We start from the raw sequence: 13,328 nt of genomic DNA on the forward strand, positions 1-13,328 counted from the left end.
TTGTCCCTCATCACCGTCTGGACTCTCCCAAGAAGTCAAGTTTCATTTCAGATAGTGTTGGACAATGACTGGTTGCAGTTTAACCTCTACTCCTGAGGTCCACATCCTCTTTAGTGAAAATGGTTTCACTGATCTGAGCTCTACCCAAAATGCGTGAAAAGCCTACACACTGCCAATAAAAACTACAGACATCAACTCAGCAGTTAGCAGATTTCTTGGAAGGACACGCTGACTAATAATGAATGTTGAATGTTCTATCTGCGTCTTTTCTTAATGAGCTGGACTCAAGACCTGGACAGAGGACGTTGTGAAATTGGCCGGCAAAGCCTGAAATGGGCTAGAACAGAAACAAATACTCTTCAGAGAAATGCACACAAAAAAATAACTGTGATTAATCGTGAGAATCTGGGAGGATAAGAAGGTAACAAGATCTAAAAATAAAAGCTGTGAGATCAGAGACACGAGGACTAAGAATGAGACAGAGTTTGATGCAGGCCCAGATGGCTGCTGGTAATCAGATTACCTCTGAAAGAAACCATTCGCTGCAGGACAAATATTATTACAGCACTGACCTTTTAAACTCTGTCGTTATGAGATCAAATCTTCATAGGTTATTTAAAAATAAGCACCTTTCTACTTAAGCACTTCTGTCAATAAAACCTTTCTTCACAAGAAGAGATCACAAGAGGTGTTGGTCTGAAATAAGTAATCTCAGATATTTCAAAGAATGACTCGTGGACGAGGTAAATTTACAGTTCCCAAAATATACGAAGACAATACCTTCAGTAATTCTATGACACTGTGTAGTTTCACCCAAATCACAAGGTTTAAATTTGCTGTTTTCTGAGAAAACTCTGTTGTTCTCATATTCTTTGCAGTAGCACCACCATGGTTTGTTGGTCCAATGCACTTTATGAAAGAAACCTGAAACATTTTTTTTTTTTACATATTTTCTGTTGAGAGCCAATGAGCAATTGTTGGCATTTAGCTCAAAGCACCCAGGGCTCAACTACAACCTCACAGAGTGTGTCAAACTACACGTGCCCCCCGCAGCCCCTCGCCCATGCTTCAGCAACATGCTTGAGTGTTGCTTGTAGCAACATAATTGCTGTGAATTAATGTTATCAGCCACGTGGACTCATTAGACAGTTGCCCCTTTGGCCACAAATGAATCTGCTGCTGCAAGATGACACCTGAAACTTCCCTTCTTGACTGAGTTCATTTATTTATTGGACATATTTCTCACACAGAAACACATTCTGGGCATCGCACACACACTGAGACACACGTACACAAAAATCTCAGGCAAAGATTAGAGACTTTCCACGATAGAGGAATAAATGAACAGTCCATTCAAAACAAAAGAAGTCACACAAACATAAATAATATCACAGCAGTCCTTCAACAGATCAAATATTGCATCATTTGAAATGTCTCCATGCATTCCTTATATATCTGACTATAGACTTTCCTCATTACTCGATTACATTACTGTATGAGAGCTTTGTTCCTCCTGTGGTTGTTGTTTGAGGTGGATACTCTGTGGTTTCATCTTGTGTTAAAGACGTTGTATCCACATCTGTAAATATGTGTGTGTGTCACTGCAGCAGGCGGACAGAGTTGACGTGGAGATGGTAGAGGAAGTCTGCGTAGGACGCGCCTCCATTGGGGCTCTTGTCTTCCACAAGGTGGCGCTGCAGGGCCTCCTCGCAACTGTCGCCCTGCTTTACCACCCACAGCTGAAAAAGAACGATACGCAGGAGGTTACGCTTTCGAAAGCGTCTCCGGTCTTAAGTCGTGCTAATCTGTACACAGCTGCATTACATATACACACCAAGACTCAAAACACGAGTTTCTGCAGCTAACCCTGTCTGTGTCTATGACCTGGAATCACAGGGTGCTACTGTGAAGAAGGCATCGGGCTCTGCAGGGAAACTTTCTTGCAAGATTTCAGCTTGCAGCTGATACATAACTCACCTTCTCCAGAGGAGTTTATGTTCCAGATAATAAATAAGCCTCTACAAAACTGTTGCCTGACTGATTCTGTACAAAACAGCATCACCATTCCTGAAAGAAGCAGTGTATCTCAGCGTGCAGGTTTATAGCTCAAATGAGAGCTGGGAACAGATGTGGACTGAACTCGCTGAGATGACAGCAGATGTGTAACATAAGGTCATCATACTGGGGTGATGCTGTCTGAACAAATAAACTCAGCCTTCAGCTGCAGTTGACACAGCCGCTCACCTTGCAGGTGCACGATGCCCCTGAGTTCAGTGTGTTGATCAGGGATCGGATACTGATGGACAGATGGTTTTCCAGAACTGGCAGCTTGGTCTGGAGGAAAAAACGGAACAAAAATTAAAAAGAAACACCTGAAAAATATATTTTTTAAAAGAACTTCTCATTCCACATAAACTGCTTTGTGGATGACATTTTCATAGGTGTGTTTTTATAGCACTTTGTTACAAACAAAAGCAATCATCACTTTATGTACTTAACATCTTTTTTTTTTACTAAAAGAGCTGAGATTTAACAGTTTTATGGGCTTTTGTGTTTTGTTTTTTTACTCTGGCCACTTTTGACTAACATCTACTGACTCAACAGAGTAGGACAGTTAAACTCCCTCCCCCACACACACATATTAAAATGATTACAGAATGATGGCCTTACTGTTTGTTAATTCAGTCATGCAAACTGGCTGAATGTTGAAATATGACCAAAAGGCTCACTAACACTGATGGTGAGCTAGTGCACCTCTAAATAAACAAGCAGGACTGTCAGAAACAGTGCTCGCAGCATCAGTGGTCTATCTTACTCCTAACATCCAACATGACACTGCTGAATCCTCCCTCAAGGTCCTGGAGTGCATCTGTGGCCACTAAGTTTTATAGAGTGAAGCAGCTGCACCTTGGTGTGGACGACGCTCATGCTTCAGGATTTCCTCCAGAAGAAACGAGCTCGCAGGATCAGGAAACTTAGGTGGTTCTTTGGTGGAGTCCAGACAAGTTCAATTATCAGAAAAGACGCTAAATCATACATTTAACGTTACAGCTGGGCCCTTCTGTGTGGAGTTTTTTCGACTTGTTTTCTCTGTCATGTGATTCGATAACTCTGAATTGACGGGAAAGTATACGTTTAAAGAGACTGAGCTCATGGCTCATTGTTAGTCAGTGGTGATAGTCTCGGTTGTTATGCAGCTGTACTGTTTAAAAGACTGTGAAACCTGCAGTCAGCTGAGACTGAAGAAGTCACTCGGATGAGTGAAAGCGCTGCAGATAAACAGAATCAACTTTCCTGGGTTTTACTCGGATTATTGAGCGTGCATCCCAACCCAGATGATTATGCTGTGAGCTCTGGTTAGACAAGCATTCATGTTACACTGAATGGCATTTGTTTCTGGAGTAATCTCTGATGATCAGACGCGCTTCCAGTTTAAGTGCATTTAGTTTATTTTTTAACACGATGGCTGCTTTGCTTTAATGGCCTCCATGGTCACAATGGGCTAAAAAATCTCTGCTTTATGTGCTGCTCCACCAGTAAGTGACCACACGGTGTGCATCTTTATTCATCTTCTCTGCGCTCTTATAACAGATACCCCATTCTTCACTCTCTGTGAGGTGGTTGCAGGATTAGAAAGCTGCATGCTCAGAGGTTTTTGACTTGTGATCACCTCCATGGGAGAAATATTGCCTGACTATAAAACTAGCTGAAATGTTGATGGTAATTTTAGTGTCCAGGGGGGCAGCAGAGCGAGGGTTCAGCGGTCAGAATGAAATAAAACAGTGAAGATGTAAAACTGAAAAAGCATTGCCTCTGCAGCAACCTCCCTTGATACATTTAATTTCACTCAAATAAGCAGCCAGCTTCAGTCCCTTTAGTTCACGTTTGCCTGTTTATGCACGACGACTGCAGCGCTTTAGTCTCTGCTGTAACTGCAGAAAATAAATCATTCATCCGATTCATGTGGTGTTGACGTGGGAAGCGACCGTACGGTGTGCCTCTTATCTTTTATCTCCATGCCCTCATAAATGCATAGTGTTTTCTGTGTATATGTTATTGTAATGAAGTTGTTTTTGAAAATGTAATGTTATTAAATATGACTCATTTTAATGAGTACATCAAAAATGAGAGCAGAAATTACATTATGGTAGACTTCTGTGACCCTTTCCATCAAAATAACAAAGCTCTGCTCTGTAAATCAGTTATTATAGTGATCACAGTTTATTTACAATAAAGTAATAACTATATTTATCATCATAAAGAAAGAAAATTTAAATACCACTAAAATCTGACATAATCTCTTCTATGCATCCATATCTTTCCTCAATCCTCACCTCTCCAGAGGGCAGGGATGAAAAACAGCTGGTGTTGAAGAGCTCAACCAGTGTGCATGCTGGGACTTGGGTGCCCACCCATAGCAGCAGCGTGAGGGGTGTATGAACCAAATAAAGACCTCTGGGCTCCAGGCTAGCTGCAGAGCAGCGCAGTGCCTCCTCTGGTTTTGGAAGGTTGGAGCTGTCAGTTGATAAAGGCTGCAGGTGACGGAGGAGTGAAAAGCTGAATTTAGTAAAAGTCTTCAAAGCTCAAAATGGCAGAAGTGGAACTGTCCAATGGTGCAAAGGCTAAGCTAATGGTGACTATTTAAAGGAGCAATCACTTACTAAATACATAGCGTTGCTATTTTAAGCGCAATCTCTATGCTGACTTGTTCAATGAAAAAAGAGGTCACAGTTCACCACTAATGCAGGGCTGGAGAAATACTAGTTTGTCAATGACTCATCAGCACCGTGGCCTGTGCTGCCGGGCTGTGACTGCACTCTGTTCTTAAAATAGAGAATAGTTTGCTACATGTAACAGGAAATCAATCCTTTCTCTTTCTCCTTTCGTTTTATGAATGAAAAACTAAACTGTGCAGACAGTTTTTCTGCTGAAACCTCACTGCATTTAAATATATATGTAAATTTAAAAATCACGGTAATGATACAATTAAAAATAAATAAAGTAATTTTTAATACAGCTAGTGACACTTATTGTACCATAAGAATAAATTCTTCTTGCTTTTAGAATATCTCATCACGACATGTGAGCATAAATTCTAACCATTTCTCTCTGCTTCATCCAAATGAGCATCTGACACTATTTTGAAGTTACTTTATCACAACTTTATCCTGACATATTAGCGTCACTCTGATCAAGAACACCTTTATTTAACAGAATAAAGACATGTAAGACAAACTCCCATGTGTTGATGGCACTGACCAGAGGCAGCAGCAGAGGGTAGAAGTGTGTGGCAGTGCTGCAGGTGTCCATGCGCAGCACCTGGCAGCGCTGCTGCAGGCGCTGATGGATGGAGCTCCTCAAGCCTGGCAGCAGCACTTCACTCTTCCTCAGGCTGTTGATGTAAACAGGAAGAGCTCGCAGATACTGAGGAAGAACCAGCTACAGGACGCACACAGTGCAGTACGTATGGTCAGCAAGATTCAAAACAATTCAACTATGTGCAATATAATAAAACCATAAAAAGCGGGACATGTGTACGCAATGTTCTCACCTGCCCCGCGGACACTGAAGCAGAGCAGCAGTGTTTTCGATAGGACGCCAGTGCTTCCGTAACCTCCGTCTGCAGCTCCTCCCTCAGCTCCTGCAGGGGGCGCTCCTGTACTGCACAGTACACTGACCAGACAGAACGAAGGCATCATTTGAATATCATTTGGTAGCTTCAGATGTTAATATTTATGAGGATGTTGGTGCCTTTATTAAAAGAAGAGAAGACAACATCAATACCTCAGAATCTTTACATCAAGCTTCATTCAGACCTCAGTGTAAATGCCGTCACTTTACAGGGGCGAGTGAATAATTTTACCAAGATGCCACATGAGAGACTGTAAAGCTGCATCTATAAGCTTTTAAAGAGATAAACTTACTATTGCACAGACTTACAAAAACCCCCAAATAAAACTGGTAAACAGATGATTAATAGCACGAGATAGGTGGTTTTAATGACGTCATATTTTTATTAATAATAATATTAAAAAATATTACAGATTATTGAGCGCAGATAATTGTATATTGATTAATTTCAGGTTTTCATGCAATTTTCATTATGTTTAGGATTGACTCACCTAAATATTTTAGTATTTGAATATTTGTTCACTTTAAGGATTTAGTTATTTATTCGTCTTAAAAAGCAGAAAGCTGTTTAATCTGACTTTCATTTCCTTGGTGTTGCTCTCTGCTCCTGTTCTGTTTATCGAGTGACAGAAGGCTGCAGCTCTTTGAGTCTTCATATTACATGAAAGTAGAGCAGAAATCCCAGCAGGACTCCTTCCTTTAACTTGTGTGTAGGTAGATTTTGTCACACAATATAATTTATATTGTTATAAAGTTAGAAAACATCAAAGACAGCTCTAACAGTCTACCCGTGAACAGTGCAAACTCCTTACTCTTCTTGCAATAGAAGGTGAGTAGTGTTTGAGCCTGGTAGTGACGAAAGGTGTCCTGTAGCTGACGTGAGCACCGCAGGGTCAGAGTGTGAACCCTGGTCCTCCGGTCTCCTGTCTGGAGGGTGTAAGATAAAACAACCTGACACACAGGACAAAAGGGAAAAAAACAGGTTTAGTGTACAGCTAACATGTAAACAGGTTCCCAGTATGTGCAGTTACCGTTCCATCGATATCACCTTATTTGTAAACTACATCAGCAAAAAGCTTTAAAATTGTCACCATAATGGATTTAAATGACAGACCCACCTGTATGGCTACGCCCCTCGTCTCATCCAGAGCTCTGGTGTGTGCGAGCTCCACAGCCAGTGTGGTCCACGTATCGAGGGTGGCCAAAGTGACACGTCCAGGGTTAGAACCAGGAACAAACAGCCCGTAACAGCCGGACACGCGTAAATCTAGTGAGACGCGTACATGTAATGGAAGCATTTCTGCAGAGCACTCCCTGCAAAATCTTAACTAAGAAATAAATCTCACCTTTGCTGACAAATATCCTGAGCTCAGCCTTGTAGCCTGTGTGTGTCTCTACAGTCCTCTTTAGATCAGTGCTGAAACGCTCTCTGTCCAATTCTCCCTGTGGAGCATATAAAAAAATACCAGTTTACAACCAGACCTCACAAAACATTTTCCAAATCGTCATTATACAGATACAGATAAAAGACCTCCTGCAGTACTGATAAATCTGATGGCCTCTTTAATTTTCTCTGGATGCCTTTTTTCTAGTTCCATCTGCTTGTCTGCTGATGTAAGGATCTAGACCTCGTTTTTATTCTTGGTTTAAAAAGCACAATTTGTCACATGTATTTACACACATTTTAAACAAGATTTGTAATAGTGAAGCAGAATGTAATTTGTCACCCCATTAGGATAACTAACTGCAGGCTGTAGGCTTTAAATTGAGCTGGACTTTAGTGTAGTGTCATTTTTGTTACTGTGTCTCCCATGTGGCAACCTTCATGGTTATAAATATGCCATGTTTGATGTTGCGGTGTTTACAACCATCACTTAATTCAGTATTATTCAACATCCAGGATTTTAACCATTTCATTTGTGGAATTCTCAGTAAAACAGTAGGAAAAGCTGCTGATTTACCTGGAGGTGGCTGTAAGTGTGCAGAGCTCCACCTGTCAAATATGGAATGTCGCCTGGCCAAGCCCCACCCACATCTTGGTGAGAGAGGACAAACAGATGAACGCCACATCCCTGATGGACGCACTCCTTGACCACTGACACGGCCTGTTCTGATGGCTGAAAGATGGACTGTGGGAGGGGGAGGAGAAAGAAATTTACATATGGAGAGGGGTCATTCGCCAAAGGATGAGTTCAACGGTTACATTGCGACCCTAGTACCCACAGATGTTTACACCTTATGGCATTGAGATAGTCTACCTTTGGTTTGTTGGTGCCAAAGAAGCCTGAGCTTGTGTGTCCAGTCTCTATCAGAGAGGTAGTATGGAAGATCAGCAGCTTGCCAGGACAACCCAGACCCTAGTTTGTAATACAGTCAGTTATGATTTTATCAATATTTAATGCAGCCACATCGCACAAAGAAAAACCTTTAATTGTGACATTTAGCCTAATGAAGTTTAGTGCAGTTATGCCAAACCTGTAGTACAGCAAGTCCTGCTTTGACAGGCAGCTCCATGGGAACTCCACCAGAGTCAGTTCCTTCTGTGTTGAACTGAGGAACGAGTTGTAACACGCTGCATGAAGAACAGAGACAAACAGATTGTGAAACTCATAAAAGACATCAAGACAAGACTATACTTACATCAGAGTTTAAAAACAGTGGCACCTGCAAGTGCTCTGCAAGTGCTACCAATCAGCCTCCTAGCACTTATGGTATCAATTTGAAATTCCTGGGTGACTTTCTAAGTAAGTGCATTAACAAACTTGAATGTAAATGACACCTAACCGCCTGCCTGCCAGGGTTTTGTGGCAATTAGCATACTAGCATTGTTTTCCTAAAAACATGTCTACCATGGGTTAGGGTTATTAGGGTAATAGGGCTATTATCTACCTTTTTAAGCCATAAAAACAGCTCATGAGTTTAATTTTTGTAAACGAGGAAAAGTGAGAAATAAAATGGCAATAAGACAGAGTTCACCTGTTTGTGATGGGTCAAGTTAATTGCTGCATTATCAGAAACAGCCTGCATGTAAATGCCAGCTTGACCCCACATGGTCGCAGACCTGGTACCTGTGTTTGAAGCAATCATTTCAAAGGCAACACGATTGCAGGTTCATTGCATACATTTGCAATTATTTTGCCTGTTCTATAGTCTCCAGCTAGTGTTTTCACTATAGTGACTGCAGCATTTGTGGCACCACAGTGGTCAAGGCCACTGAATGAGATCAGGGGAGTAACCATGACAAATGTGCCAAATTCCACAGCTTTTTATCAACATGGACCTCAAACGTTGTGGTTGCCTGTGCTGATTGCCTGCTTTGCTACCAATAAAAGATAAAATATTACTTTAAAGAGTGAAACATGAAACACTGACATGAACAAAGTAGCACCACTGCATCAGTTAGTCATACAGACTCGGCAAAATACATCTGAAAAAACTGCTAGCATCTCTGTTACCTGTCGATGCTGCTGATACAGTCTTTGAGGGGCACCAGAAGTCCTTCCCTCACAGGAAGCTGCAGGTCTTCTGTCTCTGTGATGACCAGCATGTGTGGGCGGGACAGTTCAGGACTGAGGTCGTAGAGGTGGATCCTGCTGTCATACGTCATCAAACCAACACGGACATCTAAAGCATCACCATCCTCCCTAAACACACAGGATGAAACCTTAAAGACAAATCAGGATTTATCAAAATTGCACAGGAATATTACTGAACACTGTTTTACCTGTTCATAGAGTTAAGCAGCATTTGTATTTGTTGTGTTACAAATTCCAAGTGTCCTCCTCTCAGTGCTGAGACAGACACATCTATGGCTAGAAGGAGTGCAGCAGCTTCCCCCTGAAACAATATGACAAGCGTGTCACAGTTGTACTTAAATTTCACAAAGCCTGTTTTCAAGAGCAGCTAATGATCATCAACGTGCAAACAAAACTGTAAATGGGTAACCTTCTGAGAATTGAGGATTTCATATGACCCCGTGCTGAGTTCAGGCCTCTTCTCCTTATCGACCCGAACCCCATTCACACCATTGGTAGGCTGGTAGTGCTGCCATGGTACTGAAACACAAGAGAAGACAGACAAACTGCAGCTACACAAAAAGCAACAAAATACAACAAACTACACTCAGTTTGTCCACAGCAGTTCAATACACTGAAATGGCTTTTAAACTTCTTACTCGTCTTCATTCCACCAATATTTTAAGTATTTTTACTCAAACAAGTACATTCCATAAATCCATAAAGTCTTCAGGTCAAAAAGACACAAAATATTTTTCTGTTAATAAACAGTACAGTGTAGAAAAAGTTGGTAAAAAAACAAACTATTGAAGGAAACAAAAGACAGTACAAATTTAATTTAATTTAAAGTGAAAGCAAGGAGTTTATTATCAAGCTCGACCCCTGGAATACACGACTGCCCTTAGTGTTTGTACAGACCACATAACTACTGCATAGATGAAGTTTAGTGTATTTGAATTTAATCAAATATAGTTTTTTTTTGTATTTCTGGTATTTGTGAGTTTACCTTCTCTCTGTTAAATCTTACCTTCACTGAGTTTGCCACAGAAGGGGCAGTAAAACCTTTGACCACAATCCTGCCAGCCCATCGCTGGACACATGGAAGCTCCACACCCCCTACAGCCCACAACACACTCTGTTTCTTTGCACAGTGGGAGTGGCTTCTAGAGGCAACAAACACACACATTTAATGCATCTAATATCTAAATGCCATATTAGTTAATTATAGCAACAGTATTGTAGCTTCATCTCCATTTTTAACTGAATATGAAGCAAACTGAGCAGCGAGAAACTAACCTCTTCAGCACTTTGTTTTACCAGAGGGGTGATCAGAGTGCCCAGCGGCAGACGGCTAAGCAGAGCGGCCTGACCCTCACAGGGCACACAGTACGAAGTGGAGTGGATGGCAAAAGGACTTGCATTACCTACAACAGAGATAAGCACAGAGGATCACAGATGGGATGCAGGTTTTAAGTAATGGTGATGCACTGGTGAATATGCCATCTGCAACCAGAGTGCTGGATAAAATGAATTTAGGAATACAGACAGTTTTGTGTGTGTTCACCTCTGTCCTCTACGATACAGGAAGTAGTTGCCAATGGAGGAAGACTGGAAAAAGGCTCAGAGGTAAAAACCTTCCCCTCCCACTCAGCCTTGTCTTCCGTCATCACTTTCACCTAAGGCCAAGAGAGAAACAAGAGGTGGAAGCAAGAATATGTTAATATTTCAGAGGAAAGACATATACGTGTAAATGCATGGAATTAAGGATAAATACTAAGCTGCAAAAGAAACAAGCAGAAATAGTTAACGATACTTTACATTAATGGAAATTAGACATATTAGGGAGAGAACATGCATCGTCCTTCAGACTAAAAGCCTGAGAGAAGTTGAAGAGAAAATTGTTCTTCACTTTAAAGGAGCAGACAGGAGTTAGTTAGGAAAAGACAGAAAGGTAAGAGGATAAAAGAACTTACAGCGCTAGGCAGTAGCTCTGGGTCCAGACCATAACGAGATTCAGAGTTAAGAGACTGCAGAGAGGAAAGGTAAAAGCTCATTCTCAGAGCTAAGATGACACACAGGTGATAACAGAGTCAACACGAGCTGATGTTCAACCTAGTTTCTGATTCTAAAGAATAAAGGTTCCTCAGTTTTACAGCAGAGTAAACACACGTGAAGAAGTTAGCTTATAATGTTAGAAACTTATAAACAACTTCCTTAAATTTATGGGGTTCTAAAGACTAAGAAATTATTTTGCTATAAATTATTAGAATTATATATATGCATATTTAATATTAGATGTTTCCTCACCTGAGGTGTGAAGCTTTTGACCTGTGCAGCTGCAGTGGGAACAAACTGGTTTATGTTTTCTGGGGAGAAAGGGGAGATCCAGAATAGTAATAAGTGGTCTATTTTTATTCACACTACAGCACATGACATCTGATTAATATTAATGAACTCACCTCCAGAGTGTGCTGGAAGTGTCCACTGAGGCTGCTGTTCGATGGGAGATGTGGGCGAGGCATGATTGTGAGTAAATACTGCAGATGATCTGGCATTTGCTCCCTCAAATCCAGGCTGAGGTATACACTGTAGACTCTCGTTTTCATATAAAGGAGGCCTAATGGGCAAATGATTTTGATGTGGTGACTGAGGTCCATTTACTGAATCCTGCTGTGTGTAAGGATGCTGGAAATGTTGAGCTACAGCTTGGTAAGGGTTGTGAGGGGAATGAAGTGATGTCCATTGGGTGTCACAAGGACGAATGTCTTCATTCATGTTACCTCCTTGGCTTGCAGCTGGAATCGTGGCTGAAACATCAGGAATGACTGGCTGCACACTGTGGTCGGTGTTATTAACATGTAACAAGCTGTTATGAGGATTGTTGTTATTGGGTGAAAATACAGTGAAGTCTCTCTGGAAGCTGGAGCTGGACATCTGGAGGTGGTTGTAGCAAGGAGTGTAATCAGAAGGAGACCTCAGGTTGAGATGCTGAAAGCTGGGCAGAGGGTCAAAGAGGTGTCTTGGAGGTGAAGCTGTGGACCAGTCCTTCTGACCCGCCCACGGCTGGCAGGGTGTCTGGCTCTGATTGGCTGAGGGGACGTCCATCATGCTCCATAACCATCACTGATAGGTGTATTTCGTTTTGGAGGCGTCACCTAAAGAGAAAACAGAAAAATATATCAGGAGGGTTGTAATGTGATCCTGCGCTCTCCACTGACACAGGTTAGATTTTGGAATACGTTGCATTTTCAAAAACACAGATTTTTCGCTATGAGTTCAGTTTCTATGATTTTTAAGCAAATTTTAGCAGAAACTGTCGAGTCTACATAACCGCTAGCTGTCCTTCGGATAGCACCGGATCTAAATGATCATGAAACAGATCAGTAACAGTACACATAAGCAAACATGATGAGATAAAACACCAATGACTCAAGAAACAAATTCATATTCGGTTATAAAAGACTTAATACCCTCGGACATCAAAGGAAACGGCGGGCTCCGCATGCAGCACTTGAACATTTTCGTCCTCATTTTCGCCTCCCCTACACCGGAAGCGAAATGCTTTACGTTATATTAAAATGTAGAAGAATGCACGAATGCAATAATAGTAGTTTTGTAAGCGTTTGATAGTAGCTCCAGCATCCCCGGTTCCCGTTATACACCTGAGACTCACTGCAATGGAAGCGTCATCACGCTGGAAAGTCTCACGTTTCCGTTTGTCCTTTCACAGTAAAAGCCTCCAAAACGTACATATTTAATTCGGTTACTAATTTGGAGTTATATAATGGGACTAGATGAAAATGTTTTCTATACTATATCATCTGTGCTGAATTTCAGATTATTGCACATTTATTTAAATAATTTAAAAGTAGCTGCTAATTCTTTCCAGCTGAAGATGCCCAGAAAACCTGAAAAGTAACTAAATACATATATGGTAAATGAAATAAGGTCAGCCAACAAGAAGCTACAATACTAAACACGTGCTTAAATGAGTGTCAGATTGGCGACCTACTAAGGGTGTACCATGCCTCTCTGTTACTGTTAAGAATGAACAGTGTAGTTCTGTCACCAAGTACTTTCTTTTTGAGAAATTAAGATACTGTTTTGATGAACCTTTTATAGTTATATTTGATCAAATTCAAACATTCTGAATGACTAATTTTCCTACCACTCCTGTACACT

At 41.2% G+C, this 13,328-nt stretch overlaps 1 protein-coding gene across 1 annotated transcript; it reads right to left on the bottom strand.

Annotated features, from left to right (window-relative positions):
• Positions 1-1,205: 1,205 nt before the first annotated feature.
• Positions 1,206-12,853, bottom strand: si:dkey-13n15.2 (protein transport protein Sec24C). The gene is made up of 21 exons (XM_004566650.2): positions 12,617-12,853; positions 11,606-12,301; positions 11,454-11,512; positions 11,120-11,173; positions 10,711-10,822; positions 10,443-10,570; positions 10,174-10,309; positions 9,577-9,686; positions 9,356-9,468; positions 9,087-9,275; positions 8,107-8,203; positions 7,890-7,988; positions 7,593-7,760; positions 6,978-7,074; positions 6,750-6,898; positions 6,444-6,582; positions 5,552-5,673; positions 5,260-5,439; positions 4,335-4,532; positions 2,245-2,334; positions 1,206-1,739 (listed from the first exon to the last, which is right to left on the bottom strand). Exons 2-21 carry the CDS (start codon positions 12,252-12,254, stop codon positions 1,599-1,601), a joined length of 3,030 nt encoding a protein of 1,009 aa, XP_004566707.2. The 5' UTR covers positions 12,255-12,301; positions 12,617-12,853; the 3' UTR covers positions 1,206-1,598.
• Between the last annotated feature and the right edge of the window lie 475 nt (positions 12,854-13,328).

The sequence above is a fragment of the Maylandia zebra genome, linkage group LG12 (genome assembly GCF_041146795.1).
Source record: "Maylandia zebra isolate NMK-2024a linkage group LG12, Mzebra_GT3a, whole genome shotgun sequence".
Taxonomy (NCBI): Eukaryota; Metazoa; Chordata; class Actinopteri; order Cichliformes; family Cichlidae; genus Maylandia; species Maylandia zebra.